At 41.3% G+C, this 26,241-nt stretch overlaps 1 protein-coding gene across 9 annotated transcripts in view; it reads right to left on the minus strand.

Annotated features, from left to right (window-relative positions):
• Positions 1-26,241, minus strand: part of FGD4 (FYVE, RhoGEF and PH domain containing 4) — a 179,641-nt gene that overhangs the window by 42,851 nt on the left and 110,549 nt on the right. For 8 of the 9 annotated variants that reach the window (XM_073223336.1, XM_073223334.1, XM_073223335.1 and 5 more), the window contains 3 exons: positions 23,755-23,907; positions 16,241-16,424; positions 12,878-13,376 (listed from right to left, as the gene is read on the minus strand). In XM_073223336.1, coding sequence (XP_073079437.1) covers positions 12,878-13,376; positions 16,241-16,424; positions 23,755-23,907 — 836 coding nt within the window. The remainder of the gene's footprint in view (positions 1-12,877; positions 13,377-16,240; positions 16,425-23,754; positions 23,908-26,241) is intronic. The other variant, XM_073223342.1, reaches the window with a different exon arrangement.

Genomic DNA, 26,241 nt, shown 5'->3' on the forward strand with positions numbered 1-26,241 from the left:
CTCATCCTTCTCTTTACAGGCATCCTTCCCTCCAGACTCTCATCTAATCCACCATTATCCAAACATGCCCCCGGCCCTCCCCAAACCCTTCTTCCCTCCATCCTCTCTGTCTGGCGTATCCTCTCAGTGCTTCTCTCTAGGTGTTGAAAATTGCCTTCCTTTTGATGGCCGACTTTCCATGCCATGTCCCTGGAGCCTTCTTCAACCATCCAAACCCTTATTTAATATTAAAACCCTTATTAAAAAAAAAACCTTATTTAATATTTTATATCTAAACATCTTTTTATTGAGAAATGTCTACCTAGTTACTTTGCTAAAATACCACTTTCACTCCAGGAATGTATGGAGGGTTTAGTAAAAACTCTAGTACCACAGCAGACCAAGGTATATTTTATACCAGTGTCTTATTTATGTAAATGCTACATTTTAAACTGTATAAAATGCTATTAAGCTGTATGAATGCTTCACTGTATTAACATATAGGAGATCTACTTTATGCTTGTTATCCCTCTAACGTGGGAAGTCTCCACATTGCTTCTCACAGCAGCCCTGAAATGAAGTGTTTTTACGTGAACTCTTTGGGTAAGGGAACATAAAACTGTTTGAGTCATCTGTGGTCTCAGAAATACTGAAATAAGAACTATGCAGTCATCAAATTCCACAATTAGTCAAGGTTTTGGTTTAATTTAATAAATTCAGGGTAAAGTGCTAGCACTGTTGCTTGGCTGACTGGCACCTTCTCCCTCTTTCTTAACAATGTCTGGATTTGCTTAGTGTATCTGCACCCCCCGACTGCACAGCCTTTGCCTTGGAGAAACTAGCTTATCCCTGGATCAAAAGGGAGGTCCTGAATGGTTAACAATCCAGAATCCACAGCAACTGGTTCAGAAGCCAAGGAAACAGGAGGGAATAGGCACCAAGGGGCTTTGGAAAAGGGGGCTCCTTACTTTTAAGGAAGAACCATGGAGAAAGCGATCTCTCTGTGGTGCTCCATGTAAATGAGGGTAACGTGTAAGGCTTGAGTGCTACAGAGCAGCCAGCCCATAACCACAGATGAAGCCAATAAACATCCTTACTGTCTATGCCAGGTCAAGTATTACTGGTGGTGTTTGTAGCTAGAAGCATCCTCATCAACATGGAAAGCTTACACACTGTGAAACGTTTGCAGTATATTCTGTGAAACTGAAAATCTTTCCAGTACTTTCGAAACAATTTCTACTTACAGAGGAGAAAGTAAAATACTTAATGAGCTAAAAATGTGATTTTCAAGCCTGTCATAAGTGAACACAAATCCATAGTAAATACATAAGAAATCTATCAACATCTCAGAGGAAAATGGATGCGCTGTTCTACGAACTCATAGTACAGTACATACTAGAGCCTGGGTCAAATGCTACAAGCAACTGTGTTTGGTTCATTTCTTAACGCCAGATTTATGGAGATACAATCTACAAAGAGTAAACTTTACCCTTTTGGTGTGTATTTTAGGAGTTTTGACAAATGCTTACCATCATGTCACCAGTACCCCAACTAAGATACAAAACATTTCCGTCGAAACCTTCCTTAGATCTCTTTGCAGTCAGCCACACGCCTCTCCCTGTGACCGCTCCTGCTAACCGCTGACCTGTCCTGCGCCAGATGCCACGTACATGGAGCCACACGTATGTGCCTCTTGTCTTGCTTCTCTCGCTGATCGAAATGCACTGAGGTACATCTACACTGCTTTTAGCATTCGTAGTTTGTTCTTTCAAGCCCTTATTTTCTTCTAGTGGTGGTGATGTATCTTTTTGACTCACTCACACTTTTATATGTTCTCATTCCAGCTCTGACCAGTATCTTTAAAGAAAACAAGCCAGCAGAATTTGTGCCAAGACAAAATAATACATCTTTTCTGAGTCAGGGAATTCATTATCCAACAGATCATACTGTCTATTATTGCCATGCAATGTAGTCACCCTGAGGTCTTCCACATCCTACAGGATCTAAAAATAGAAGCTTTATAAGAAATAATATCTGCTGACTCCAAATCATACTTTAGCTGAATGTGGCAAACTGTGGGTATCCTGGTCATATTTTGCAAAATCCAAGGGGGATGCCGGTAGTATTAGCAAAGCTGTGTTTCATCCACACAGATGGTCTTCCAACAGTAGGTCCCTGACCTTGCTGAAGCCAGCACAAACACAAGCAAAAGTAACCTTGCTGATGTATGGTTTTATCACTCATATGCAGGTTTGAGACGTTACTGGGGATTTTGTGGTGGAGGTGAGAAAATCATGGACCCACGGAGCCCTGCTTTAGGTTAATCACAACAGTGAAAATACCACCAGGAGAACAGTTAACACTTACTCACTGATTGCTCACTACGTGCCAGACGCTGCTATAATTGTTTTACATAAACTGATGAATCCTTACAACTTTATAGAAGAGGTGCCGTTATTATTCCTATTTTACAGGCAGCACACACCCACAAAATCTAACACAGCAAAACCCCAGAGCTCATAAAAGCCAGGTAATTCACCCACAGAAAGTAACTAAATCAGACTCCAACCATGTAGAAAGCATGTAATTTTAAGTAGCGAGTCAGTGAATAGTTGGCTTTCACTCTAAACATTCTTTGTAGCAAAAACAGGACTGTAGTAAGTGCCTACAGGTGAGCAGACTAACCGACCATCCACTTAAAAGTGGAATATGGTAGCTGCCATGCATTTATATTATATATTCATTATTTTTTCAACATAAATTCTACTTAAAGCAGACTTTTTATCTAATCATTTATAAAAAACTGAGTCATATTTGATGTAATATAATTGGCTTCCAATTTTTAAAAAGCCATTACTGAAACTCATCTATATTTGGGAGAAATACATGATCCATCTGCATGCACGGGGCTTTATCACTCTGTCAGACTTATGCTTAATAAATGGAAGGTAGTTTTGAGATGGCTGGTACACTGGGGTGGTAGCCTGATTTTTTTTTAATGGAAAGTTAAATAGGTTAACATCGTATAAATACTGTTCTTAATATTTGCCACTTCAAAACTACATAACTCCTACTTTGTATTTAGCACTTTACTAAGAATTTATTCTTGCAAGTCTTTGGACAAAAGTGATAGTTACAACACAATATTGATTTAATAAATAATCCCAGTTGCTTCCACTGGAGCCTAACATACAGGCTTGAATGTTCAAAATAATTATAAATCTGCTATTAAAAAGGCATTTGATATCTATAAAATATCTGAAATGGGCTTTTTAAAATTTATAAATATGATAGTATAGCAGACTGAAAGCTGATTCTCTGAGTCTTGCCTCAAAGAAAAATACATTTGAGTGTATCTAAACTACCAAATCGGAAAAGATTTAAGAGATTATACCGTTTATTTTCTCTGCTCCTCTCTCACTCCTCTCCTAGTAACGGACTTCCTAGGCTATTCCTGTGCCCCTTCACACCTCCAGTGGTAACCTTTCAGCAAAGACTGGCCCAGTTCTCCCTTGAGTTAGGTTCAGCCTGCTTGCCTAGTGGCCGTCCTCGCTGGCCGATGAACGTGCTGCAGTGTCAGCTCCGTCTCCTTGACGCACAGATGTCACCAGTGCCTGCAGCTCTTTCCAGACAGTCTGACATGGCTCCTCCGTATGGAGCTGGGACAGAGAGACCCCACTGCAGCTCATGGAGCTCATTAGCTGGATGGGCAGAGAATGCCTGTGTGGAGCCAGCAATTCATTCTCCAAAATCTTAGTGCCGTAAGCCCTGCCCCGTGCCTCAAACCACCAGGCAGGGATGCAGATGTTCTGCAAAGAATTTCATAAATGCTAATGAACAATTACAGTTTCCGTAAAGATGCTTCAAGGGCAAAATCTCCAATTACTTTAAGATGAATCTGATATTGTTATTATGTTTATAATTCTTCAGTTATGCTTTATAACTCTTCAATATACATGTTCTCATGTGATTTCATTTTAAGCATGAAGGAATTTTTTTTTCTAAAGACATTTACTCAAAACGACTAAAAGTTCTTAACAGCCTTTCCCATATATTTCTTAGAGGTTATATTTAAAATACTATATATATATAAATTATTGGGTTATTATAGGACCAGAATGAATGTCTTTCTGGTCCTGGGAAGTTCCTACCCAAATCTGCTGCCAGTTAACTTTATTCTTCCATGGAGGAGGAAGACGTGGCTTTACACGGGCACGCACGTCTCTGGTTTCCCAGACGTCCTTCACTCTAACAAGATGACTCAACTCAGGGAATAAACACTCGATGCTATGCCATGATTCCTGAGATGTATCAAAATTTTAATAGTCATTTTTAATGTATTTCCAGACATCAAAGTCTCTGATGTGCGGCTCCAGGTGATCATTTAAAATTAGATCCCAATGATATTTGAATATCACATAATTGGCCTATCATCTCAAAAAGTATCTTAAAATCTCTAATGTTCTAGACACCTTTGTTCCAATATTCCAGAATTCTATAGATTCTTTCTCACTGTACTGAGGAGCTGGGAAATCAAGAGAAGCTATCCCAAGTGAGAGACAGTGACACCCCACTACTTATTTAGTACCTTAAGATGCTTTAGAGTGTGCGAGGTGCTATTCTAGGTGCCTAACAGGCATTAGCTAACGTATTCCTCGCAGTACTCTTGTGAGGCAGAGGCATCATCTCATCTCACAGATGAGGAAGCTGTGTCTTAGTGAGGCTGGGTGACCTGCCCGAAGTCACACAGCTACAAGGGACTAAGCCAGGCCTGTGAAAACAAAGTTCATGCTCTGTCACAGCCTTTTAACTAAGAGAACTCCGCCTGAATGTGCGGAACGAGAAAATGAGAAGGTTAAGGGAAAAAAATATATAGATTCTGTATTCAATTAAGATCATGTCATCATGCCATAAGGAAGATGACATGGTCGCAGGGAAGATTTGTAATCAGGAAGAAATTTATCACCAGGTCCCCATTACGAGGAACAGAGCGCACCCACCACGACACGAGGTGGTGTTCCCTTCCCAGCGCATCCTAACAGAGTGTCACGGTCTGTTCACTTCAGGGAGATCCTCGAGGAAGCTTCGAGAGCAAAGTCCAAGATGACCTTTAACCCAGCAACAATATTTTTCCAAACTTATGTCCACTACACTATCCCATTCAAATCAGGAGAACAGGCAAGTGAGAGCTCTTAATCTGAAGGTTTAAAGTACATTCCTTTGAGATGGGGTGGGAAGAAGGGAAAACAGAGCCTGCGGCCAGAAGGCAAATTTGAAAGGTTACTTGCACAAGATCAGACAGGAAGTGAGGTGGTAGCAAAGAGAGAACTTTGCTCTTACACCCAAGTTAGCAGACATTAGATTCGACTGTCCTTTGGGTCTTGCAGAAATTAAAGACCAGATAGTAGGAAGAGATTAATATAGACTCACCACCAATAATGGAATTAAGTTATTCCAAGTCTAGGCAGAACATCAAAGGTAATTAGGTCACCACATATAAATATTTCTGATGATAATTCCCTAGAGTTAAAACCTTGTACATATAAAGGAGTGCTTTTTGTGGTGATGACCTATGGTCTTCAAGTAAGGGAAACAAAGGAAATCAACAAAACCTGAGTTAGGAAGGAAGAAGCATGCAAACTGATCTCCATGCGCCCTGCAAGGGAACCCCTCAGTTTAAAACGGAAAGGACAGGTGCTGGGAGGTGCCCCAGGCAGGGGGGGTTGAGTTTTGGATCTATTAGAGGACACCTCGGGTCCTGAGTCCGTTCATCTTAACTTACCAGTGAGAAAACACGATTATATCTTACGTTTATTGGACGAACACACAGCTAACGTCATATTCTAAGGTACTGTTACATGATCTGTGCCGCATCCTGACGCTGTGGGTGGTGGTGTCATCTCCATCCTACACCTGAAGGAGCTAAGGCACACAGAGGTGCAGGCGGCCTGCTTCGGGGCTCAGGTGGAGGTGCTGAGCCAGGGTTCAGGCCTAGAACACCTGGCTCTGGAGTCCATCTTCCTGACCACCAGGCTACGGTGTGTTGCTCTTTCTTTGTTTTGTTTTTGTCTTTTTAAGCCACTTCTGTTGTGTTTAAGGCCTGCCCTTGCATTTCTCTCACCCCCACAGGGTGCACATGGTCATGGTGCACACAGACCTTCGTGTGCACCATGACCTCCGGCCGCCTGCCCTTCCCAAACCTGCCAGCTCGGACTCTGTGCACCCCATCCCTGACTCTGACTGTTCCTGGCGCCGCTGGCTTGCTGTTCTGGCTCACGCCGCTCCAAGTCCGCTCCTTCTCTTCCGGAGTTCCAGGCCACTCAGCAATGCTGGGAGATGGCTGATCAGTCCCACGATCTTTGACCTGGGCCCTCAGTATGTTGGTCACAAGCCACCCCGAGAGCTGACCTCCCCTGGCCTCGAGCTCCCAGCCCCACCCCTTGAGGACAGCCTACTGGCCTCTATGGGAACTTCCCAAACCAACACACCCAGCACTAAGCCTGCGAGTCCCCCCACTTATTCACTCAGTGAGGGCTAGACTCTCTGCCTGACGCCCCCACGTGTGCTAACAAGAGGGACTGCACCCTCTCGACCACGCCCCAAAACTTGGCTTTAGCTGCTGAGTTCCCCTTTCCCCCATGAGATCCCGAGCAGTGGTCATTTGCGGTGATCCTCCCCCCCAGCAGAGGGTCTCCTCTCTGTATTCCCTGCAGCGCCTTGCATGTAGCACGTACACAAAATACAGTCACTCGATTTGATGTGATCACCCAGGTTCACTGAGCTAGCTGGCCATGATGTGCCGGGTTGGCCTAGGTCCCCAGATTAACTCCCAGTTCCTTATTCTCCATGATGGCTATCCTCAGAAGCTCACCCCGCCGTCCATGCCCCCCACCCTCTCAAGCCCTGTTGGGCCTCATGACACAGCCCACCTCTCTTCTTTTTCCTCCCACACAATTCCCTATGTCCCCCTTTTGATTATGTTGTGGTCTCTAGGGCTCAGGCCTTGGCCTTCTTCCTGTTCCTACACGTTCTCTTTTGGCAGCATTAATCACACCATCTGTCCATCCTCTTATGGGTTTATCCTCTTCCCTGAGCTCCAGGCCCGTTTCCACCAGCTTAATTAATATCTCCAAATGCCTGTCTGGTAGGTGCCATAAACTCAGTAGCACAAAACTAACCTAACGAGCAACTCTGTTTCCTCATTCCAAACACATTTATTTTCCTGTCTGCCACCTTGAATACTTCATTACCATGTCAGGAAACCAAGGCCTGCAGAGTTCTGTTAAAGGGCCAAGTCAAGGTCACCTAGTAAGTGCTGGAGCTGAGATTTGAGCTCATCTCTTAATTCTAAAGCCTTCATCCCTAACCAATAAACCATGGTGTCCCCAGAATACTCTATTTTTGTTTTAGACATCTGCATGTGGATACCACACAAGTCCCTCAAATTCTGTGTGTCTAAACCCAATTAACTCTTTGGCGCCCATCGTATGTTGCTCCTTCTCTTCTCTTGTCATTGAGTATTTGGTGCACCACCTGCCACTTCATCCAAGCTTGGACTTCACTGTGACTCTCCCCTCCCTACACCCAGTTGCAGGGTCCTCAGAAGTCTCTCTTCCTCGAACTGACCCTCTGCCCATTTGGGACCTCCTCCTCTCACATCTGCACGTGCAGTTGCCTACTAACCATGCCCCCGGCTCCATCTGTTTTTCCTTTTATCTGACTCATATTTCTAAAACCCACAGATGTATAGTCGTGTCACTTCCATGCTTTAATTAGGAGCCTCTGAGGCCAGATAGTATTAGGCTTATGGAAAGTTTGAAAGAGCACGGGAAAACACCTACATTTAACCCTTCAAAACAGGATGCAGACGGACCATACATTGTGCTATCAAATGTGCTTTTTTATAAAGAGCTCAGAAAAACAAGCTGAAATGTTAAATATCAAAGCAGTTTTCTCTGGATGGTAGAACTGTGGGTGATTTTTGTATTCTAGTGTTTTGCTGCATTTTCCTGATTTTCTAGGAGGATTATTAATTTTTTTATTCAGACTTTCTACAGTCTTTTAAAAAAGTCTCCACTGCTTTTAGGAAAAAAAGGATACAGTGCAAGGATACAAACCCGCTGCAACTTATCCTTAGCTTATATTTTCCTGTGATCTCCACACTCATTTCTGTAGCCCTTCTGGTCTTTTATTACGATGCCAGAAATATCCGCAAATAAGGCATCTCTACCTGCGTGCCTCTGCTTGCCTCTCACACTCGCCCTCTGCCTGCATGCGCCCCTCTCTCCTGCCTCGCCCCATGCCCAGCTGCTCCGGACCACCCAGCAACCACCTACTCTTCCTTCAAGTCAAACCCAGCTACGTCTCCACCAGCTCTCCTGCAGACGCGGCTGCTTCCTCGTCTATGTTTCCAAAGCACTTCTTGCACCACATTCTGGTGATTTACTTCAGTCTCTCTCCTCTGAGGCTTCACGGGCTGATCTTGTTCATTCCTGTTTCTAGCGCCCAGGCGAGTGAGCCCGGCATGCTGCACTTTCAAGTTGAACAACAGGTGATATCTTCAGGTGTGGGCTCTCTGAAGTTCATTGTCTTTTCATTTTTCCTTCTTAACCTTTTCAACATACTAAACAGAGTTGCCACAAAATAAAGAACTTCCTAAATTCACCATTTGGTGCTAAAGGAATAAAGGAAAGCTATGTTCAAGACTTCTATGACCCACCCACACGGTCAGTGAGGTAACTTTTCCATTATCCGACACATCCGAAACCCCCAACCGCTGGATGGAGCTTGCGCTGTAATCGGAGCAGCGGCCTCGCTGGTGAGGCTGGACAATTTCTCCTTGTGCTGGTACCTTCCTGGAATCGAAGCTCACTGACAGGAGAAGAAATGGCTGAGGAGTCACTTATTATTTGTCCTCACATCTGGCAAGACTTAAATAGTCTCCCTCCTTTATTTTTCAAAAAGGGAACTGGGAGAAATTTAAAACCTTGCAAAGAAAGAACTTGTAGCCCATCGAAAGAAATGGATAACCAAGATAAGCATTACAGTTTACTCCCAGGAAACTGTGATACCTCCCATTATAGGCTGCAAAATCAGCAACTTAAAGAATTACAATTAAATGGGGGGAAATGAAGGAAAACGAGGGAAAGTGAGTTAACTTGGATTACACTACTGGTATTCTATGTGCAATTTACTTCTCAGTTTGATTCTGTCATTCTTTTTCCCTGGGAGAGGATTATCTTTAGTTATACTTGAGTATGTTCAAAGGTTAAAACCTGTGAGGCTTGTATGAAAATATAAGCAAAATGGGATTTTAAAAGTCAGAAATAACAAGGAAATAAACATTTACATTTTTAAAAAATGTCTCTCTGTATCTCTACTCTAGATACCTTCACTGATACCTCACTTTAGAATTTTTTCATTTTTGGTGAAATGAAGGATTAATTTTTAAAAAATCTGTTACAGTCTTGCTAAAACGGCTATTAAGAGTTTTACTGCACTGCTACTTTAAGTTTTGGTTGCCAATAACAAACTAGTTATTTATATAAACTTTAGTCTTAAAAAACATACGTCTATATGTTTATATTTGGCTTGCTATATGAAACACAGAGGAAGGAAACACTAAGTAAATATTATAAACATCTACCAGTACAACCTGTTACAGTGCATCTTGGGTATTAAAAGGCCTATGAACACTGGCCAAAGAAGTGTTCATTTATGTGGCACGATCAATGAACACAGCATTCCGTATCAGTGCATTTCCACTAAAGCTCACCTACTGAAGCCTACAAATCTGGGAAAAGGTAACTATTTTCAAGTGAAATTCATTCTAAAATGTACTGGCCCATTCCCTGAGTCTCTTAATACCGTTTAAGCTACTTATGACAACGCAAATTTATCATGCCAAACAGGAAGTGTAATAACGCCTTTACCCCCCGGTGCCTTGATGTTCCTTTGCCTCTATCTCCCCCATGATTCATGAATTTTCATAAATTTCCTTATAACAACATCTCCCCTTTAGTAGATTTCAGCCTTTTAATCTGTGATTATACATAATGATTCTTAATTTAAAGATACAGGTAACACCTTGTGGGTGGGAGCGAAAGATATCACAGAATACTGACAAGTTTCCTTTAGTTCTGAGGTTTTAAAAAAATACCTGCTTACATTGTGGTGTCTATATTCTAGATCATTGGTGCCGCAAAAAGTTTAAATACTGGAAAGGTGTAGCTTTGCTAAGGTATGGCAGAGACAATAATTTCAACGAGATAGGTGTTCTTTACCTTTTAGACGGTAAAGAACCTTTACCTTTTATTCACCAAAAGCGATTCTTGATCAGAAAGCATCAGATAACCAGTGAGACATATAAGCTGAGATGATTTGCAAGTCAGTTCTCCATTATTAATGAATGAAGTGTTCAAAGCATACTTTAGTATGTATTTACTTCCCTGAATGATCTCTGTAATTCTCCTCCACTCCTACTTTCCATTCCCCAACCCGTCATTCTCCTGCTCCTGGTGGGCGTTTAGGAAATATCCATTAAGCTTAATACTGGTTTAAATGAAACTTATTTAAGACTATTCTGATGTTAATCCCTGTATCGAGTTAAAGAAGACTGAAGTAATTTTTTTCAGTTGTCTGCATAGTGAAACTCAAACATTCCATTATGCCTCAGCAGTCCAATTAGTTTAAAATGTATTTGAATTAGACAACTTTATAAACATAAGACAGTTTAAGCAGCAGCTGACAATCTGGAGGGTATGCTACAATGGAATATAAATACATGTAACAGCATAAAATCAGTATATTATCACTCCACAGGGCCTTAAAATCATACTCAGCTCATATTCTAAAAGGAGTATGAAATGCTAATCCTCCTTTCTAGATGGAAGACACATGGTTATAGCACCAGCTCTGCAGAGAAATCTTCCTTCTTCCCACATACAGCATGTGCCATCCACTCCTTAGATGCCCATTTAAGAAAAAGCCTGGTTGAATTATTCTATGTATCACTAGTTTAATAGCAAAGCCCTACTCAGCCTCTTCCAAACCAAGCAGGACTCATCTGTGAAGATAAATACATGTTATATATGAAAAGGAAAAAAAAACCAAGTAGTATCCAGTAACCACAGGCATCATCGCCAGTTAAAGTCTTTCCCTCAATAAGAACAGTTCTTACTGTTTTACAAGTGTTTGCTGGTGGCATTATCCCAAATGCAAAAAGACAGATGTCAGCATCTTCAGTTTCCTGGTCCTAAACTCCTCTCCTGTTCACCATGCTTCACGCACAGACACTAAAAACCTACCGCTATATTGAGATGCAAAGAGATTTTAAAGGGGACTTTGCAATGTCCTGTTTCTTTAATGTTTTAGATAATCTTCCCAATTATGACTCATTTTCTCCCACCCACTTCCTTATTTAAACTTTCCCTGCTTGAGAGTCAGCTTTTAAAGTTAATTCACTAACCAGGAGAAAATAAATCACTGGCTCTTTGTCTATTTGGGATTTTTTTCCAGGGCCAGGGAACATTGTACCATGACACGGATTTCATTTCAGTTCAAGTTCTAAAAACATTAATCAATCACTTTTTACTCTAATTAGTATCGATCCTTCTGAATTTCTGCTTATGTTAATGCCAGTTAAGACACGACACCATAAAAATAGACTGAGGACTTGGATTTTTCATTTACAAATGGTCCTATAATTGTCCAATTTTCAATTCTTTAGTTTCCTATGTAGACTGTTATTTATAATCAGCAAGACAGACTAAGCAATGGAAACTTTTTTCCTTGTCTTCAGAGATGTAAACAACTTTGTAGCCAGGGAATTTTGTTATGATGTTTTCATTGAACCTTTTATCCAAGAAATTTCAAGTACTTTGTAAAAGCCACACATATTACTCTTTCCAAAGCGTTATATTGACGAGAATAAAGAATACAGATGCACCAGTCTTGTTACTTGAATTATAGGAAAGTTTCTGCTGTTAGCACAGGTAAATTATGAACATTTCAAACTAGCAAATCAGTTCTTTGTTAGTGTAGGTTTTGTACATGGGCAGAAACGCCATTTAGGTGGTTCACTGAACTGCTGCCCTCTTGAGAAAGGATATGAACTTCCAATTCACCACAGTCTCACCTGTCTCGAGTATATTACTCATGGTTGCTAATCACTGACAGCTTCTACATTTAGGCATTTAAGTTTGTGAACTCTTACATCAGGACACAGACGGACCTGGAAGTAAGGGCACAAGGGGTCCAAGCTATTACTGTGACCCTGGAAAATCGCTTCAGCTTTCTGCAACTCTTTCTACTTCTATAATGAATTGCTGAACTAAGATGGTTTTTAAAGAGCCTTTGAAGTCTGAGATTAAGTTGTTTATTATAAAATTATGTATTAATTAGAAAACTTAAAAAAAAAAAAAGAAGCCTAGAAATGTTTCCATATTCATTTGCTAGTCATCCAGATCTACTTCTCTGACTAGATTAGTGCCTGAATAGTGAAGATTACCCCACTTTCTCTTGTTTAGCTCATAAACATTAGGGATGCAGCCCTTTCAGCTAGAGCAACAAAGGACTTTTTTAAATATGAAAGCAAAAACAATATGCATGTGGTTTTCCTATATCAAAGTCTTCACACTGTTCTGTCTCTGGACATCACAACAGTGATCAACAGAAATTATACAAGAAGAAGAAGTGAGAGATCTCCTCGTAGCACCAGCTCTGCAGAGAGTAGGGGAGTAGGGGAAGAGTAGGGGAAGCACCCATTAGCAGCCGGAGCATAAGGACTGCAGGGTGGGTGATCTGACCCATTCATTTCAGGGGCGCTATGAAGGAGTTTTCATGCAGCAGCAGACCAGGCCGTGGGTCCTGCTACTCGGCGGCCAGGCTCACCCTTTACCTTCAGCTCCTGGTGCTGGTCCAGCTGGTCCGGGTCGAGAGGGCTTTCTCCGTTTTCCCCCTCCTGTGCCTTGGCTTCTGTGTCTGCCCCTCCTTCCTCCAGGGGGGGTGCTGCGCCCGGACCTGCAGTCCTCCAGCTACCGTCCCTGGCGCTTCCAGCACCGTCGCTCGCTGCGGGCCACGCAGGGCCGGGGGCAGTCACGGATCTGTCTCCATTCACTAAGTCTGCGCTGAGCAAGCCTTCAGGAGGAGTATCTGGGCTCCAAGGGGCTGCGTTACCGTCCTCGTCTTCCATCTGGTTCTGCGCTGCCGCCGTCACACCGTTGGCCACCCCCGTCTGCACACCCTGCGGCTCCGTCTCATCTCCCTGCCTCTGGTTGGGGCCCTGGGAGGGGGTTTTCTGCTGAGGCGTGGTCACCAATCCATGCCTTCCCGGGGTCCAAGGAGCATTCAGGTTCATAGCACACTCTTTCTTCAAATCACTGTAATTTGATAATGCGCTACAAGATAAAATACAAAGAAGTGTGAAAACACTGGCATGGAAACGTTCTAGAATAAAGACAAGGTGGTTCCATCTGAAAAGGGATGTTTAGTGAAGAGCATCTTTCCTCTAATGGTTCTAGAAGCCCGGCCTAGGACAGTCCAGGCAGTCCTCAGGGTCTTGAGGGGCTGGGATGCATGCTGCTGCCTCCCTCCCCACCACTCCTCCCAGACGCTGCTCATCCGTACAGGACGGTGGCTCAGGACACTCGGGGAGGGAAAAGGCGCGTACGCTCAGCAGCACAGGAAGGAGAGGAAAAAACTGGTGGAGAGAAGCTGGCGGCTGTCAATATGATTAAGTGGCACTCACACCACCGCTGACATTTGCTTTCGAAGAGAGTACGCCCTCAGCTTAGGTAATTTCCCAAGCAGACCAGGGAGATTCAAATCACACTGTCCCCCTTTCCTGCCCACATCAGTGTCCAGGAAGCCAGTGGCAGGATCTTCTGAGCCAGACTTAAGGCTTGGTTAGGAGTGTTAGACAGGACTGTTGTAAAGGAGGCGGGAATTCCCTGGAACAAGTGGCATCCAGGGGCCATGCATGCGGGTCCGGTAGGGAAGGGGTGGGACAGCAGAGAGTAAAGTCAGAGCTTGAACCAGTCCACGGCAGACCCCTGCGGCTCTGTGGGTGCCAGACGGGGGGAGGGCGGCGAGGGAAAGCTGGCTTAATGGTGTCCTTGGGAAAGGAAAGCGTTCAGTTTTGTGGGAAAATATTCTTTCTTTCTAGAATCTGGAGGTTTCATATGTTAAAAAGGCTGATTTCTCTTACTCTCAAATAAAGAAATCACTGTAACAAGTAAATAAACAGAATTTACTTGCTTCAAGTACATCCCCCAAATCATTCGTCCTAATGAAACAATGTTCCTTGGATTATGGCAAAGAGCAAAATTATGATACGTGGATAAGGTCTTAACAGTGGACCCGGTCTAGGACCCAACTCCTCCTCTCAGTGCCTGTGCTCGGTCAGAGCCTGCCCAGCCTTCCTACCCACAAGTGCCGTTTTAGCTGTAGAAGGTGGGATGACAGGCCAACGCCGCCCTGCAGGCACACGGACACCCCTCAACAGGAGGCACACCCATCCCGGCGAAGGCCCAGAGCCCCGCTGCAACACCAGGAGACACTTTTAGGGCCAGTTCCTACTGGGAGGCCCTCACTTCGAGCAAGAGTTGTTTTTCCCATTGGCAGTGGATTCTGCCACAGGTCACGCCTCTTCACCAGATTTGCCCAAATGCTCCAATTACGATCCTATCTGCACTTGGAACAAGTTTGCTTAAAATGTTGTACACTACAGCCCGTCTCTCCTTTGATCCAACCTTCAAGATTTGCAGCAAAAAATGACTTGGGATCTGTGAAGTCTGAACAAGTAAAAGAGAACTGGTATTAATAGGTAGAAAAACTATGTACATTTTGTGTATGGAAAAAAAAAGCAAGCAGTGCTACCAAAGGGTGAGGTTCAGATGATTAGTCTTTCGGAATATGAGGACCCATCCGCGGCTTCCCAAAGCTGCCCCCACATCTGGGGACACATGCGCAGGCAGTTAGGAGTCAGGGCTCCGGACCCTCCTTATCACCTGCAGTCACTGGACATGACCTTGGGAATCCCCAAATGTGGGGTCACTGTCTGTGCTGCTGGGTAAATTTGCCCTGAGAAACTAAAAGCTATTAAGTGCAGTTGAATCATTCTAGTAACGATTAGTATAACTGAAGACAGCAAAGGTATTAAAAATCATACTTCAGAGGGAGAAATGCTGAGGTTTATGATTTAAGTTCCCACAATTGATTAGGGATAAAAAAGACAGGCTTCTGAACTACTTTGCTCCAGAACTTGTTACTAAATATAGCCTCATTTTAAATGAGGGAGATGGTAGTTTTGTACTCGTTCATTACATCTAGAGAATTTTTAAAGTATTTCCAAGCTGTGATCTGTTACATAAATGACAATAAATCCTGCAAATAATGAAATTACTGAATGGGATACCATTCTTGAATACTACACTGGAGTGAATAGAACTATGTGACCTAAAGGATGAAAGTGAAGTTATATATATTGTTCAATGAAATACAGACAGATAAAAAAAATCCTGCTGATAATTTAAAAAAATTCCAAGTCAGGGATAGGAATTCTAAGAAAAAACAATTGAGGAAAGCAACTTGTATGAGTCTGTTTTCATTTTTAAGTGAGAAATAAATACCATTCACCTACCTTTTTTGAAACATTACGACTACAGAATATAAAATCATATCTAATAAACACAAAATGGAAATTTAGTCTGGACTTTGCTATCAGCGATATCTCCTCACAAAACCTAGTTCAGTACAAGGAAGGGTATGAGGCAGGGCGGGGAAATGAACTGAGTGGATACAGAAGACCCACGTCAGACAATGTGGATCAGAAAGAGGAGAAGGCCACAGAAATGGGAGGCCCACAGGAGTTATGTTAGAAGTCAATGAAACGCACAGTGATTGACAACCTCCGGCCTCTCCAACTCAGATATCAAGCAACCAACAGAAGGCCCCCCAGGAGCAGCTCACGGAGAGACACACACCGCAGGGGAGGAACCAGGAATAAGCGGCCGACAGCTCTACACGGCACACAGGGCAGAGGGTAAGCTGGGGGCCCGGCGCTGCACACAGGTAACGCAGAGCAAGCGACAGTTCGTATTAGGGCAACATTAAGTATTTTTAAAAATCTACTCTTTCTAAAGGCTTGCCAAACCCAATGGAATATACTGTTTTTTTAGTTAGAAAAATCTATGGCTATCGCGATTTTTAAACACCAGCTTTCCTCTCCCCTCTGCCTTCTTCCATTGTGCTTAGTTCTTACCTGCCTCCTTCAAAGCGACTGATGAGGTCTGATACCTTACTGGGTTTTTCTTTTGAGACACAAGAAGCAGAGTCAGGCTTAACTTCCTCCATCCTTGGTTTTGCACTAGATAAAGCTTTATACCTGGGGGTTTGGTGTATATTGGACGCAGGTAAATTCTGCAGATGTAATGGCTTTGGAGGCACTGTAGAAAAAGAATTAATAGAATTCAGTATCTCACTGATATTTATTCTTTAACAAAAAAAGAATATTGTGGTGTCCTGGGTGTAGAAATCTTGAGCATTATCATCTTTTGCCAAGGGGTCTGTCAGATTTGTACAGAGCCTTAACCAAGGACCTCCATCTACTCTGAACATCTGCTCTGCACCCTGGGGAAATTTCATCTCTAAGATGCAAGTGGTCCTTTTAATTTTAGGTCATTTTAAATGTGATTTTATTAAACATCTAGGCATCTACAGATGGCTATGGGCTTCCAATTTCTATTAGAGGTAGCATAGCAGTTATTTGCCTAAACAGAGAAAATTAAGTGCTTCACCTTGAAATCCCTAAGGATACATTGCTTACTACAAAACAGTTTTTCTAAGAATAGAGCGACAATGAATATTCCCGAATCCAGAGCAGATAGACACAAAAGCCAGCAGCAAAGCAATAACAAACAACAGTAACGAGATGTTGTGTCACTGTAACATCTTCCCATATAACAAAAGTACCTCATCTCATTTGGTCTTAATGGAAATTTTTACGGTCCAGAGGTAGGTTCCATTATTCACCTCTAACGACTATGGAGGCTTACAGAGGTTAAGTGATGTGCCTGGGGTAGCGAGGGCCATCTGACTGCACGCCTGGCCCCCTGCCTCTAGCTCCTGTTGTCATCGGCCCTGCTCCTTGCCCCTTAATCCAGCAAAAACGGGTTGCAGAGGCTCTATTGTTATTATTGTCTGTTACATTCACAGTTGGTGTGCATTAACAGACCACAAATTATTTGCTTCCTAGTAAATTCTTCGCTCAATAAATAGGAGCAGACCATTTCCTGAAATACTACAGAATTTCCCTAACAGATGAGGAATTCTGTAGATGAGAGAATATAACATGTCATGTTGAATGAGCATAGGAATTACTTCAAGTTTGAAAAACAGTTATCATTTTTCCCTTAGATTAATATTTTGGGTAAAAGATTACATAACATGTATGTGTTTTTCTATAACTGGTTTTAAATCAAATAAAATCATCTTTGTGTTTTTTTTAAATCCATCTCCTAACTTCTGGAATAAGGGTGGAGAATCATGTCTCCTAATTACATGCCCCATTTTCCTCCAGTCACCCTCGTTTTCAGTAATCTCATCTCTTCTATAAACTCAGCGGGCTGACAGTCGCCTGATGCTCACTGGCCTAGATTTCGTCATTTTGTGCCCGTTACCAGTTCTTACAAACATATGCATATATATGCATAGGTGTGTGTGTGTGTATATCTCGCAGTGAGCTACAGATGCACCAATGGATACACCTCATTCTCTTTCAACGGAAACAAGAAGGAAATCCCGAGGACAAAATGACGTGTTTACTATGAAAATGCATTCTGAGACACGCTTAGGGGCAATGCTTAAAGACAGTATCCACTGGGAAGGAAGGAGCCTCTACATGAGTTATTTGTTAATTTTAAGGAAAATTTTCCTATATAGTATACCAAAATAGTAAAATAAGACAATATCCCACCAAAAAAATAGTTTTCACATTAGGAATAATTTCAATATTCCAAACTAGAATATTTGAAGGAGTGAGTATGTTCTTTAGAATTCTGTGTATAAAGATGTTATGAAATGACTTACCCATCTAACCTAGGATTTACCCAGTCAACACTCTTTATTATGTGCCAGACACTGTTAGATGCTTGAATGGCTCAAATGAAACAAGATGTGTCAGCCAGCTTCTCAGCAATAACTCCACTGGCTTTTCCCATGTCAATATGTCTATTCATCAACTGTTTCCACACTGTGTACTACTTTTCTTCCAAAGGACTTACAATAAATTATTATATCATTATTAAGTAGCAGTAAGTAGTATTAAAATAATAGATCAACAAATAAAATATTAAATACATTATACATGTAAGGTTTTCTCTTCCACAAGTCTGCAATTTTGTGAAGATAGGGAATGTTTTTCAATCAAAACTGTACTCCCAATATCCACCCTCAGAGTCCTCAGTAAATCTGTGGGATACATGAGGGCACTAATTAATGTGTCAACAAGGAGCTCATATTCTAGTGGGGAAACAGTTTAATGATGTTGATATGGTGGGTATTAGGTACATGGTTATTTCAGAAGCACAGAGAGGGCCTCTATTCAGCAAGAGAGACAATACAAATGTACAGTAAACCAGTAAATACACACGTTTTAAATAAAAGCTCAAGTGTTACATGTATATGACAAAAATCTCAAGATGGTACATTAATGGCTAGTGTCAGAAACACTGTGTCAGAGGAAAGTAGTGTGAACTTTGGTACGGTTTCACTTAACTGACAAATGAAAACGATTTCCCTCTCTCCCTCTCACCATTTCTCATCCTTCTTACACACCACAGAGGTCGGTGTTCCCAATGCTCTGTGGACACCTCCGAGGTGGTCCTACCAGTACACCTGGTTCATGACAGCTAAAATCATCTTACCCTTCTTCCCTGAGAGTCCAAAGGATGTAAAAGGGAAAAACAGTGTTCAACTTAATTAATAATCAGGGAAATACAAATTAAATCAACTATGTGATACCACTTCAACCCTATCAGGTGAACCAAAAATTTTAAGTCTCACAATACCAAGTGTCGGTGAGGAGATGAAATAATGTGAACCCTCACACATGTTCAAAAGGAGTATAAATTAACACAACCATTAAGAACTCGACATTTCCAAAATACACCCCCTAGATAAATTCTTACTAATCTAGACACAGCTTTTAAATTTTTATTTTTACTTTTTCACTAATTTGACAAATATTTATTGAATACCTACCGAGCCTTATGCACTTGATCATATCAATGAACAAAAGGTAAGGTAAGAAACAAAAAAACATAGCAAGAAACCATTCATCAGAAGGTGGCAAGCGCTAAGGGGGAGCGGGAGGGGCTCTGGGGTTGTAGGGACGGGGAAAAGGCAGGTCGGGATATCAAGGTGGATGTTCAAAGTGGGCCTCTGAGTAGAGACTTGAACAGGACTTGAAGAAGTAGGCGAGTTATCTGGGGAACAGCACTCCACCAGGTAGAGGGAAAGCTAGAGGCCAGCGGAAGCCAGTGTCACTGCGGCCACAGGAGCGAGCAGGCAAGAGCAGGCGCTGAAGGCCTGGTAATGTGGGTCCTGCAGTGCCCCGGGAGGGCCTTGACTGGGAGTGAAATGAGCCCTCACTGCAGAGTTCTGGGCAGAGGGGGACGTGATAGAACTTAAATTCCAGCAGCATTGCCCTGGCTGCTGGGTTATGCAGCAGGGGAGCAGGTGGAAGCGGCCAGTAGAGTTGGAGGTTATTCAAGAAATACAGGCAAGAGATAATGGTGCTTAGGAGGAAGTAAGAAATAGGTTTCAGGTACATTTTAAAAGCAGTCTTCCTAACAAATTAAATGGGAGGTGAGAGGAGTTGAGGAAAACTCTTTGAGACCTTTGGCCTGAACAACTGGAAGGATGGGATCTTCATCAACTGATGCAACAGGTGAAGAAATTTTTGGAGAGAAGAAAGGTAATCCAGTTACGGACGTGCTGAATTTGAGATGATTAGTTGACACTAAGTAAAATTAGTTCTATTACAGCCAATTTTACAGACAGTAAATATCAAGAAAACAATTTAATTATTCAAAAATGTCCAAGTATACAAAATAATTATTGAGAATGAAAAGAGAAACTACTTTCCAGTGTACGTTTGGGCATTACCAGATTTTGATTACCCTTTTTATTTACTACGAGAAATAATAGCTAGCCATATATTAATGCATTATAAATTATAACATTACACTTGAATGGAACATTACACAGAGTGGTTTATGTTAGAAGTCAATGAAATTATGTTAGAAGTCAATGAAATTATTCAAACAGCAACATGGCTCTCAAAGTTCATGAAGCTTTTAATTAAAGTTTAATGATTGAGAAAGTGATACTATGTGGGCTTTACCAAAATAATTAAGTATGGAGAATGTTAGATCAAAGCTCCTAAGAGAAAAAGAACTATTAGCTTTAACTGCTAAGGAAGTTGCTTTGAGTTATGGCTAGCATGGCAGGAAATAGGCCAATATTTAAAGTGGTGAACAAGTAGAGAGACTTATGTTGGAAGTTGCTCAGTAATTTATTTGACTGGTAGGAAGGGTGTGAAGTGATTTGCTCTCCAAGGTCTTAGGGATTTCCTAAGGCTGAGGTAGAACTCCTATTGAAGGAATCCATTTCAAAAGCTACAGGCTCCAATTCTGATTCAAATATAGGCTTATCTAATCTATAATTTAGCTCTTTTATCCTTTTAAAAACCATAACTCTTCAAAAATATTTACTTATTGGTAAATTTTTAAATTGATATATGATATGATATTAGTTTCAGGTATGTAACATGATTAATGAATTGATACTTATATACATTAAGAAATCATCTCCACAATTAAGTCTAGTTAGTGCCCATCACCACACAGTTACACATTTTTTTGTGATGAGAACTTTTAAGATCAACTCTTAGCAGATTTCAAATATATAGTACAATATAACTGACTCTAGTCACCATACTTTACATCCCCAAGACTTATTTACTTATTGGTAATTAATAAACACAAAAACATAAACCTGATGTTGTTCCAGACACAATACTAAATAATAATAAAGGTACCCAATATTGTCTCTCCTTTTAAAAATCACCCAAATAAATTGTAGCTATGCTAGTATTAGTATGCCACATAAGAAACACACAAGATTGGATTATAAGCTCCTTTTAGGTGGTCCTCAGGCCGTATCCATGTCAGCAGGGGAGGTGGAACACGGAGGAACACAGATGGGCCAGACACAAAACTGTCTCTTCAGTTAAATAAAAATTATATAATGGATTGTGACACCTCAGCAGCTGCACCATGATTTGTAAGGGATTTGCGGTGACATGGGAAAGAAGGTGTCAGTGTGATAACCCCTCCTTCTGTGTGGGGAGTCCCATCAGCACCCCCCCCTTTCTTGGCCTCAGTCACCCACATGCTCTCAAGAGTTTGGAGAAATTAAAAGTACTTTCTCTCCTCTAGAGGTTGGGGAATACTTATTATCCGTCAGCAAACAGTGCCCAATCTATGTGGCGGCTGATGACACCATCAAGATGTAGCCTAATTTCCAGGATGCTGGTTTGTATATACGGTGCCCATTCTAAGTTTTAAACAAAGAACGGCGAAGACAGCGGAGAGGAAATGTGTCACATGAAGCAGGGATTCATTCAGCAAGTTTCAGTGAAGGCCTGCCATGCCACAGGCCGGAGGCAGGGAAAAACCAACGCGGATGAGTGAAATGGATAGGAGGTCGGACTGTAAAGAATGAGACTAAATAAAGTAGGAATGGAGAAATAGGAACTATTAGGGGTGAGGGTGGGATTAAAATTTATTTTGAGGTGGGGGGAGGGAACAGAAATGGGCCAGACAACAAGTGAGAATATTGTCGGGGGTGGGGGGGGGGCAGTATAAAGTACTCTATGTGGTTCATTTAGTATCTGGAAATACTCCCTATTTTTATGTAAAATTGTATATAATTAACCTATACTCAAGATAGGGAGTAGACACCAATTGGATATTTTTATATATAGCTAGCCATATATTAATTAATTATATTAAAAATGGCAACATATTGACTGTGATACGACTACAAAGAGCAGAAGCCACATCGGTGCTGTCCCCCTAAGGAGTGTGATCGCTGTGGCACAGGGCAGCTCAGAAAGGAGCTGCTGTGACTTAACTCAATGAACTTTGAAAAACAATGAAGTAATGCAATGCATCTTCTCCCAAACCCCCCCCCCCAAAAGGTGTTATAAATAATGAAACTCTTGCTTTTGATCTGGGCAAATTACATAAAGTTGAATTGTATTCATTTGTTATATTCTTACCCTATTTGATCTTTTGTCAGCTCAGGTCTAATAAGCAAGATGGAGCTTTGTATTTTGCAAATAAAATGATTTAAACCATGATCCAAAAATTTGCTATGTTCATAGTATATCAGTATTACAGGGAGGAGTATGGTCAAAAGAAAAGGTTATAAACTCATGAATGGGCTATTCATTTGGATCACCAATGATTTGACCTTGCTTGGTAGCCATGTCCCATCCCACCACCAATACAGCTAGTAGTGAGAACAAAAAAGAAAAATATCCCATAATTTCAAAGATTCCATTTTAAACCCCTTTAAAACGTCTCTTTCAGAAATCCTTAAAACCTAAGGAGTTTAGAGAGCAACACCAGTTCTTTTATACTACATTGTCTAGAGCACTTTTTTCTTTGCAAGAACAGGAAAGAAACCAAAGTTAATACAAAATAAACTGACTAGAGATTGATTTTTCCATATTTTTGAAATATGCCTAGTATTTTGAAATTGTCCAGTATTGCTTCTTGGCTGAATATTCAGCATTTGGTATAAGTAAAAATCTATTAGGGAGACACTACACATTAAATCATAGTAGAACTTAGTTTTGTTACATTTCAATAGGCCTTGTGCTCTGTAATCAAAATTATAATTTTGTGCTTCTCAAAATTAATTGATATTTATTTGTAAAAAAAAAAAAAAACAGTCACTGTGGTAGTACATCATGGAGAATATAGTCAATGATTCTGTAACATCTTTCTATGTCAACAGGCAGTAATTGCACTAGTTCAGGTAAGGATTTCATAATGTGGGTAACCACTGTGTTGTACATTTGAAACCAACGTAAGATTGTATATCGATAGTTCAAAAAAAAAGTTGTTGAACAAAACATTCAAAGATTGCTGACATTATAATGATTTTTCCCCTTCTTGGTGGTTCAATCCCTGAATTCAAGGAATCTTTACTTCTAATGTCTGTGGATAACTTTACTAAGACACCTTTTCAAGCTCCAGTTTATATATAATATATAAAACTGCATATTTACCAAGTAGATTAAGCACTGTTTCAGAATTCTCTATTTCACAGATCCTCTGACATTCAGCAAGTCATAATGGCTGCTTGACAGCACTTCCAAACACTCATTCATCTGTCACACATTTCTTAGGCAAAGAGTGAGTCAGGGCCCGAGCAAGGTCAAGCATAACCCCTGAAGCGCTCACAGTCCCCTGGGGCTATGTGAACGGTCTCAGCCCTGTGAAAGGACCATAACATAAAAACGCATAAGGAGAGTTTTGGGAGCAGAGCAAATACCCAACTCTGCCTGAAAAGAGTCACAGACTGACACCCAATTCCTCCCACTTTAACTTTAAAATCATTTTTAGTGGTCATTCTTCTGCCTGGCCCTTCCTTCATCAACGAACAAAGCCCCTGACCTGACCAAAAACCCCTCTCACATACCTTGTGGCTTCGGATTGGCAGCCGCGCGTTTTGCTGGAGTATTTCCATTTATTCCCTGAGCCTCTTCTTCAGATACATTCTCATCAAGCAGTGTGGTTGTGCTGCTTGTCAAACAAGGCGGGACAAAAGTGACCTTTGGACAGGTACTGCTGCCTGCAAGAGTTCAAAAGAAGGCCCAGGTGAATGCGGAGGCAGAGCGTGGCGAGGTCTCATGACTGCCATCCTTCTGAACCCACTCAACAAAAACGACCACCACTGCAAGACTAAGCATAGGAACAGTCTCCCCATGCGTCTGGCCTCGACGAAGAGTTTCCCTGGGAAAGATCTCATTCCACGTGCTCGAGAAGCCGTATAATGCATGCTGGCAGAGGATGCTACCGCGGGCACCTGCTCCTCTTTCCTGCAGGGCCACGGAAAGGGCAGCACGCAGCTGCTCTGGTGCAGGTGACGGAGAGGACCGGAGGGCCCTGCACTAACCTGCTCAAAGTGTTCCTTTCCAGTATCCTGTCAGTCACCTGTCACTGAGCGACTCAAAAGAACCAGGGAAAAGCATTGACACGACAGCTGACCTACAGACCTACAGAAGCATGGCTTGAGGAAAATGAACAAACACACACACCCTTCACACTACCAGCTCACTCAGGCTCCAACTCAACATATATAAGCTAGCAGGACCCAGGTTTTCTTAGGAGAAAAAAAAAAAAAAGGTGAGATTATACACAGATAATACTGTCTTATTTATTTACAACTCAAAATCCTCAAGTATTCTTTAAAACACTGAAACACATCATGAGACAGAAATGAAGGAGAATAGATCAATTTTTTTGTTCAATAAAAGAAGTAAAATGTTGAATTTAGGAGACTTCTAAAGAAATCCTATGCCAATGTGTTCTCTTCAAAGTCATATTAAATTTCTCTTTCTTCTAGTTGACATTGTGATATTAGGAATAGACTGGACCCTGCTTATGAGAAAATAAAATCCTGCCAGATATGTCATATAAGAATCTAGGATTGGTTAAAAACAAGAGTTTCATTTCCACAGAATCCAAGTATCTAAAAAAAAAAAAAAACCTATTAGAGATAAAAAGCCTTAATTATTCAAATCAAGAAAAGCTAATGAATCCCAATTAACTTTCTACAGGGTAAAAAAATTCCCTTTTATTTCAAATAATTATTAAACTGTATTGATTAAAAAGCACACTGTGCTTGATTTTCTGTGCTCCTGTTAAAATTTATCTTGGTAAAACAAATTTTATAACAAAGTAACAGTTGCAAGTATTGTCTGAGAAGTTATGAGAGAACCAGTTTTAAAACAAATTAAATGGGTTTCTATGGGACACTCTTCTGCTAAAATGGGCTGCCAGTGGGATTAGGCATGTGTTTAGCCAAATATAATGGAGGTTTGAGATGCAAGACTTATAGAAGGTTACTTAAAAGCATATTACTGAAATTGTAAACAGAAGAAATAAAGGCTCAAATTTTTAAATATGTAAGCTTATCTACCTCCTCAGAGAAACCATGTGAAGTAGGTGAAGGTTATCTCTAAAATTCACAGTCTACCATTCAACCACTTAGGGTCTTAGGAGCATTAGGATGTTTGTGCCACAGTGATCCCCAAAAGTGACTTCGTATCCTAAAGGCCACCTGCTGGGGTCTCCTGCAGGATGGCCTTGGGGCAGAAGCAGTGAGAAGCCACAGCCCAACTACAAACCACAGGCAGAAACTGTCATGTGAAATGAGTCACTGAAAGAAACAATGTAGCTTTAGAGATGATTGGTAACAACAAAACTATAAAAAAGGGGCAGCTAATAGGCCACAGGAGAAAACAAATTGAATTGAATCTTGAAAAACTGGATCACCACTGTTGCATATTGAAGGGTCATATTTATTAGAGTATCTCTCATGAATGCACCAAAACGGTAGCAGTAAGAGAAGAACTACATCCATTCTCTTAAAAATCCATTAAAGTCACTATTACAAATCTTTTGCCAGTGGCAATAAAGACACAGCCAGAGCTTCACTTCAGATCATTGCTTAAAACCAGTCTCCAAGCTTCTGCCAAGAATCGAAAGCATGAAAATACAGTGAAAGACCCAAAAAACACACTTGTAAAATATTCAAAAAAAAGGAACAGCAAATGTGCGACAGAGACCGTATGTGGTTACAAAGCCAAAACCATTTACTAGCCAGCCCTTTACAGGAAAGGTCTGCTGTACAGTGGTCTAGGTCAAGCACATCACGGTAGAGGAAGTTTGCCTAAAAGAAGCATCATTTCTCTAAACACTTCATCTTCTAACATCTTGGAAGCCAGCAATACAGAGCAAAATTTCTTGCTTGTTTACTGCTGACTTGGCCTGCTCACATTTGGAGGTAATCCTTATTTGGGTGCAAGTTGCATAACAGGGATTTGAAACCAAAATTGCAACCAGATGGTCCACTCATTCAAAAAATTTTATATTGACTATAAAGGCTTTTAGAGTCCAGTTT

The sequence above is a fragment of the Manis javanica genome, chromosome 15, assembly GCF_040802235.1.
Source record: "Manis javanica isolate MJ-LG chromosome 15, MJ_LKY, whole genome shotgun sequence".
NCBI classification, from domain to species: domain Eukaryota; kingdom Metazoa; phylum Chordata; class Mammalia; order Pholidota; family Manidae; genus Manis; species Manis javanica.